Source organism: Poecilia formosa, unplaced genomic scaffold, assembly GCF_000485575.1.
Source record: "Poecilia formosa unplaced genomic scaffold, Poecilia_formosa-5.1.2 Scaffold783, whole genome shotgun sequence".
NCBI classification, from domain to species: Eukaryota; Metazoa; Chordata; class Actinopteri; order Cyprinodontiformes; family Poeciliidae; genus Poecilia; species Poecilia formosa.
The window spans coordinates 47,981-55,866 of record NW_006800722.1 but is presented as its reverse complement, the minus strand read 5'-3'; the positions used below and the strand labels follow the sequence as shown (position 1 = coordinate 55,866).

General features: G+C 40.2%; 1 protein-coding gene across 3 annotated transcripts in view; it reads right to left on the bottom strand.

Moving 5' to 3' along the window:
* Positions 1 to 294: 294 nt before the first annotated feature.
* The window catches only part of praf2 (PRA1 domain family, member 2), a 19,957-nt gene continuing 12,365 nt past the window's right edge, over positions 295 to 7,886 (bottom strand). The window contains exons 2-4 of one of the 3 annotated variants that reach the window (XM_016666717.1): positions 3,786 to 4,003; positions 2,706 to 2,858; positions 295 to 2,191 (exon numbers count right to left, since the gene is read on the bottom strand). In XM_016666717.1, the coding sequence (XP_016522203.1) occupies positions 2,719 to 2,858; positions 3,786 to 4,003 (358 nt within the window). In that variant the 3' untranslated portion in view covers positions 295 to 2,191; positions 2,706 to 2,718. Of the gene's footprint in view, positions 2,859 to 3,785; positions 4,004 to 7,886 lie in introns of all 3 variants that reach the window. The other 2 variants (XM_016666719.1, XM_007543202.2) reach the window with 2 other exon arrangements.

Genomic DNA, 7,886 nt, shown 5'->3' with positions numbered 1-7,886 from the left:
AAGCATTGATTAATGCCTGGTTTTAAAATTAGTTAACTGAACTTATAGCCATTATTCTGTGCCCATGAGGCTGGACACCACACGGCACAATCGAACCTGATTGAACCGTTATACCTAGGATTTCTGTTGGCTAATGTGTGGTCTCAGGTGTTGAAAATAGGCCGACAGTCGGCCGACAACTCGTGTTGTGTGAGCTGGACATTAAACTAAGGAAATGAGGAAGGGAGGGTCAGTGGAGAGCACCGGAGTTGAGCCCTTTTTCATTCAGTGTCATCAAGAGAAAGAAAAAAGGCAGGAAGAGACAATAAAGCCAATAATTAAAATGAGGTCGATAGGTTTAATTTATCGTGCGATTAATTGATTTATCATTTGTCGCGACATGCCTACATACATTGCAATATTCAGACCAGGGGTCTGCAACCTTTACATCTCAAAGAGCCGTTTCGTCCAACGACATCAACTCAGTTAGAGCCACTGATGCTCTCAAGTTATCATATGTTTAAGATGGCAGCACAAACCCAACGTCCAGCTGAGACTTATGCCCCGCTCATGCTGAGCCGCCCTTCAGGTAAATTAACAATTTTGTTGTGATCCAGTCACTCATTTACACGGCATCGGTGAGCAGAGTCCCTCACACCACCACTGTTATTTACCAGCTTTATCTAAACATGGAACTTCTTCCTAATCAACAACAGAAGATGGCAGCAGTTTCCAGGCAATGGTCTGGTATAAACAAAGCCTTTGGGGACCAACCAATGCTGGACGTCACATAATAATGTCATAATTTATCATCTAAAAGAAGAAGAAAAAACATCTATCAGACAGCCAAACCTGAAGGAGTGTATGAAAAATGGAACTTTCATCAGGAAAAAAAAAAGAAAGAAAAAAACTATTTGACATTTCCTATTTCGTAAACTTCAGTAACTACTTGCTCAGTTTTACCCGTTCTCCTGGTTCCCTGTCCTTCACAACAGACTCGACAATGATCACCTTTTCACTGGTTTAGGTTTTACTTCTATAAAGGGGCAGTATCACATAAAATGATCTTTTAGAGCTTTACATCATGTTATAATGTTATTACCTCATCAAAAACATACCTGGGGGGTTGTCTTGATTTTTTTCATATATATTTGAGAAATCCTTTCTCAACCATGGGTGGAGCTAGCCCCACCTTTGAGATGAAGCCCATCCTCAGATCTGCAGTTTCCGCCTCACAGAGCAGTTTTCCCCCACATCTCCCCCACTCAGCTCCTTCAGACTAGCCAGCAGCAATTAGCAAACACCTGGTGGAACTGTTCATCTGCTGAGCCCATTACAAACTATTTTTCAGTGAAACGCTGGTAAAAAATGTTCTTAAGCAATTAATAGAGAAGCAATGTTATGACTTTTTCGGAAAAAAATGAGAATTTAAAGAGACAAAACCCCAACTTCAAAGCGTTAAATTACAAGGTTAAATTTCTTTTAAGTCATATTTGATTTTTATAGTATTTTACAGCCAGTGAAGGTGACATAGTTACTTAATTGCGCTAAAAAAAGGCTCTATGTGCCTGGATAATACATAATTACTGGCCCTTTAAAGGTTAAATACTATGATGTACAAACACGTAATGCAACAAAATCATCAACTGATGTGTTTAGTGTTATAAAAAGGCCTAGTCAGGGACCCCCCCCACCCCCCCACCTGCTTGGCCCCGCCCCTTTATTGCATCACAGAGCCAGCTAATCCATGGAGGCTAGTGGGGGGGAGGGCAGCTCCCCCATCACCCAAAGGAGGGCACTATTGTGCTGCAGTGTGTGAAAAATATGTTTTAAAGAAAACTAATAAAAAATAAATAAAAACTCAGTTATTGAAATATAAGATTAAAGGAACCAAACACTGCGGCTACACACAGAGTAGCTTTCAGCCAGTTGTTGTGGAACTGAAGGAAAATGTTGAAAATTTCAATTAAGGTGCAACACCTGAACTGATTACATAAACTGTATATTTAAACCCATCAGAACTGGGTTAGAAAATGTCAAGTTAAAGTTAAAATCATTCGCTCTGCAGAGGAAACAGTCCTGTTAGTCTGTCTTCACAAATCTATTTGCAACGAGCTTCAACACATGCTGCTTAACTGAGGGTTTATCACAGGATCACCATTTCCTGCTTCCATCACAGAGTATCACAGATGGGAGGAGTAAATGTCTTTATCTAAAAATAATTATCAATGATTAAGAAAATCATTGATCAGTGATCACATTAGCTGATCTGCTGGAATCTTCATTATCTAAAACTATATTAATAATCAGCCAGACACTGCTCTACATAGAGTTCTTAGCTGTTGTGTGCGTGTGTGTAGGTGCATGTGAGTGTGGTGTGAAACGGCTATGGACACTCAGGGTGTTTGGAGGTCTAGTTCAAGTTAGAAGTTGGAAATCACTGGGCTAGCCTGTTTGCTCCTTCATTGTTACAACATGATGTATTCATGTAAAATTATTTTTTGTTCCAATGGTAAGTCCTGTAAATGTTAACATAACGCGGTTTAGACCAGCTGGGTAGGATAACAGATGAAACTACAAAAGGTTCCATAATAAAAAGGACCTTCAGTCCCTTACTCCATAACCATAACCACATGTGCAAAAATTGTCAAACTATAAAACTTGTCCAATTTGGTCGATTTTCTTCTGGTTTCTGATCAGAAAATAAAGAAGAGGTGAACCTGTACCCCTCCTGGGCATTTAGGAGCCGGCCTCCTGCTCCTGCCCCAGGGCCTCCAGCAGGAGCCCCATGGGGGTCCGCTTCAGGCCGATGCTCTCCAGTTTGTTCTCCAGCTTGTTCTTTAGGTTCCGCAGTCTCATCGACGCATGGACCAGAACCACTGGAAATACACAGGGACAAACTAATCAACCTTTTATGTACATCAAAATAAAGAATAAAAACTTTTGTTTTTGTTCTTTTTTTATTTTACATCCATTATGGTGAAACTATCTTGAGCTGACTTCTGCTATTAGACAATATATAAATACAAAAAAAAAAAAACAAATGACCAGATTCTTTATCAAAACAGAAATGATTTTCACTATTCTCAATGGATAAGGGGCAGAAAACACACGCACAGGTGTCCATGCACAGGTGCATTTCAATTAAAAACATTTCTATTTAGTAATTCAATTCATATAGTGAAGCACCTTTGCAACAGATTCATTATATATATTTGTATTTCTGAACTGCTTATTTCTGTCAACTTAAATTTAATGAACATCCCAATTCAGTTTCTCAGACAATGACAAAAATGACATCAGACCAAATGAAAGCGTTAGCAGTACCGGACATGGGGAAGTCATTTCCAAGCAGGGCTTGCGTTCTGACCACACCACAGAAGGGTCAGCACCTTCCTTGAGATCACGGTGCTGGATTGACCAGCAAACACTGGAGAATCTCTGGAGGATCGTCAAAAAGAAGATGAGATGAGCCTGAACTACAGGCTGATCGCCCAATGCTGGACTGAAAATCATTTCATTACTCTGATGATTCACATGTTCTGAGAAAAAATATTTTGTTTTTTATTCACTTTTTATAATCATCATAAATAGCAATAGCAAACATGCCCCTTTATTTATTATTATAGGATTAACTTTTCAAAATGAATTACTCAAATAGATGATATTCTTATTTGCTGGGATGCATCTATGTAGAGAACTCAAAACATGTTCAGTTGCTGAAAGAAAAAACGTCACAATTACCAGGCAGAAAACAAACTGAAGATCTGAAACAATGAATACAGAGTGTGTGTTTGCAGTCTTACTCAGTACTGGGCTTGCTATTCCAAACAGGAACACAGCCACTCCTCCCAACACCGATATGAAGAGGTAACTGGCCAAGAGAATGGCAAGTACAGCCAATAATGGGTGGTTTCTACGGAAACGGCGGATGGGAGCTTTATTCTCTGCAGCCCAGATGAAGCCAAGGAACAACGTGGTGACCACTGTCATCCCAACAAACATTTGGATGGGCTGGAAATACCTGAGGGGAGAAAAACATCCTCATTTCACATGCAGAGGCTGAGCCTGAAAACAACGTCACAAAGCTTCAGAGACGGTTGCACTGACCACCTAGCTTTAAAAAAACCTGACCTGCCCATTCCAATTCTTGCCTACACTCATTTTTTTTTTCTCTAAGTTGCTAAATGTAGCAAGAAAGTCACTGAGTTGGTAACAGTGGGGTCACTATTAGGTGACCCCACTAATAGGGGTCAACGGCAGCCTGTCCCAAGCTGTGAGCATATATTGATTGTTTTTACTAATGTTATTGAAATTTTGTAGTAATTTTTATATTAATTATTAATATTAATTTTTGAACTGAACACTTGTGCTACGACAACAGTTGACCGGTCTGGACCATTTCTTCTTATGAACTTTGTAATGGGACTGTTTATGTTTACATTGAGTAGCCATGCCTGACTCTTCCGCTAGAATTGCATATTCCCGGGTTCAGCTGACGGCACTAAAGCATGAAGGCCTCCTGCGTGGAGCTAAACCTGATATACCACTTGAGCTGCACATGAAAAGATGACGAGGCTGCTGGGCTGGAGTGAAATGGCGTCGAAAACGGCGGCAATTCTAGTCCTGCGTACCCGCTGTCACAACAGGCAACGTTCGCTCACTGGCCAACAAAATGGAAGAGTTAGAAGCACTCTCCAGGACACGGAAGCATACAAGGAATGTAGCATCATGTGCTTTTCTGAAACGTGGCTGCATGGACAAACACCTGATTCAGCAATAGCCCTCGGCCTTCCATGCCATCCGCGCCTACAGAAAGAAGGCAGATTGGCTGTCATGATGAATTCCCATTGATGCAATCCGAGTCACATACACGTCAAAACTCGTGTGTGTGATCTCCTTATTGTCTTTATCATAAAGACAATAAGAAGATGATCCCCTGAGGATGTAGATACACTTCGTGGTGCATTAGAAGCCACTGACTGGGAAATATTTTATAAAACACATGGAGAGGACATTGACAGCTTAGCTGTGTGCACCTCTGACTACATTGGTTTCTGTGTGGATAATTCTATCCCCACAAAAAAGGTCAAATGCTACCCGAACAACAAACGATGAGTTACAAGAGGATTGAAAACTCTACTTAATAACAAAGAGATCCTTTAAGTCTGGTGATCGATCAAAACTCAGAAGCATACAAAAACAACTGATACATAAACTGTGTGAATACAGAGCTGTGTACAAGAGAAAGCTGGAAGAAAAATTCAAAACTAACAATGCTAGAGGTTTGGACGGGGATGAGAGAGATCACAGGACTGAAGAGGAAAGCTAACTGCCCTGCTGGGGGAGATCTCAAATGGGCAAACGAGTTGAACCAGTTCTTAGCCGGTTTGACTCCCAGTTCCTAGTTACAGCCCCTTTTCCCACACATTGTCTGCTTGTAGTTTTACGATTACCAGCTGAAAAGACAGCTGGAGAAACTTCACCTTAGGGAATCCCCTGGTCCAGATAATATCAGTCCTAAGGTCCTAAAGACATGTTCAGGTCAGTTAAGTGTAGTCCTAAAGTACCTCTTTAACTTGAGCCTGAAGCTCCATAGAGTACCAGAACTATGGAAAACATCGTGCTTGGTTCCAGTACCAAAGAAGATTGCTCTGACCTCACATTATGAAGGTTATGGAGAGCCTGGTTTTGGTACATCTGAGGTCACAGGTGGATGCAGACCAAGACCCTCTCCATTTTGCATACCAGCCCCACTTAGAAATGAATAATATAATTATATACTTGCTGCAGAGGGCGTATTCCTCCCTTGACAGACCTGATACAATTGTCCGCATCCTTTTCTTTGACTTTTCATCCGCCTTCAACACTATCCAGCCAGGATTACTACAGGGGAAGCTGGCTAAAATGGTCATAGATGCATCACTCATCACCTGGATCATTGACTATCTGACAGCCAGACCTCAGTATGTAAGATTACAGAGCTGCAAATCAGACTGTCTAATATGTAACATCGGAGCTCCCCAGGGAACTGTGATGTCTCCCTTTTTATTCACCACCTACACTGCGGACTTTAAGTACTGTTCCAAACTGTGCCATCTGCAAAAGTTCTCAGATGACACGGCTATCATGGGGTGTGTGGAAGGGGGACAGGAGGTGGAGTAAAGGACATGGTGCGGAGAAAACCAACTTCTGCTTAATGTAAACAAGACCAAGGAAATGGTTGTCAGTTTCTGCAACAAGAAAAAACATTTGCTCCCAATCTCCATCTCAGGGGCAGATGTGTAGCAGGGCAGACTCTATTTTCTACAGAAGCTTAGGTCTTTCAACATCTGCAGTAGGATGCTCTTCAAGTTTTATCAATCAATCATCAGTGGCTCGTTCCATCTTCAATGCAATGGTGTGCTGGGGTGCTGTAATGAAGGTGAAGGACTCAAACTGACTTAAACTGATAAGAAAAGCTGAGTCAGTTGTAGGGATCAAGCTGGCTCCACTGGAAGAGGTGATGAGAGACATAATGCTGAAGAAGATTAGAGCTATCAAGGATAACCATTTTCATCCACTCTACAGCAGGGTGGACAGCCTGAGGAGTAGACATAGCCAAAGATTATTTCAGCCCAGATGTGCTAAAGAATGCTACAGCAAGTCCTTTCTGCCCAAGGCAGAAAGGACTTTATAATTCATATATAGTCTCTATAGCTGTGCATGTTAAATGTTGATTATATAATTAATGTACTGAGCAATATGTTCATTGTTATTTATTATTGTTGTTATTGTGTGCAATGCTGGGACAAACTAAATTTCCCCCCTTTAGGGGATCAATAAAGTATTATTATTACTATTGTTAACTGCAAACATGCAGACATGACCTGGTGGGTGGGGCTAACAGAGCAAAATAGGACAGTGGCTGATTTTTAGACCTTTGCTGAGGAAGATAAGATCAGTGGATAAGATCAGCTTCACATGTAAGCATCGGCCGATCACCGATCTCACAAAATTAAGGAAATCGCTGCCAATCTATCGGTGCAGCCCTGTTTTAGAACAAAGACTCCTTTGTTCTCCTCAAGTCAGGTTTTAGTTTTCATATGCCACTCATCAGAATGAAGGGTGTCAAACTCATTTTCATTTTGGGCCAAAAATCTGAATGTTCTTAAAGGGCCGGTTGTATATATTGATAAAACCCACCAAACTGTTAAAATATCAATAAATAGCTGTTTGTTTCATTATTCAATAAGCTTTTCATAAAATTAAATCATATTGAACATCTTTTCACACTGGTCAGTCCATCCAGGATTTTGTGAATATTTCTGGGCCATATGATTTTTGTTTTTGTTATAAATATTTGTAAGGAATTTTTATGATATTTGCGCTAATGTTCGATGCTAAATGTAACTTTTTATTATTTGCCATATCTGTCATGTATAGCTTGACATCAAGTCAGGCAGAGGCAGCAGTAACTTAAACCCAATGTTTTTGGCCAATTTTAAGAAAAAATTGCCATACAAATCAGAAAAAATGTGGGGATCTGTGGATTTTGTATTAATTTTGCAGATTTGTGAAAAACTGGAGGGACTAACTGATGTGATTTGGAGTCTAAAGGTCCACATAAAAAGCTATGGTGGGCCAGATTTGGCCCCTGGGGCTTGAGTTCGACACATGTCCTAAATGAAGGACTTTTCATTCTGAAATATGTTCAGTTATTGAGCCTCACTGTTTACAGCTTTAACTTCTTCTACTCCGGCTGTATGGAAGTAAATATGTGCCATCAGAATTTGAATAAAAAATGCATCCGAATTCAATTTTTAAAAAAATTCAGTGTCATTATTTGTACATGTTTGCAATTTTCATATGTTAAAAAAATTCACATTCCTATTTCAAAGATAAAATTTTCAATATATATTTTTTCA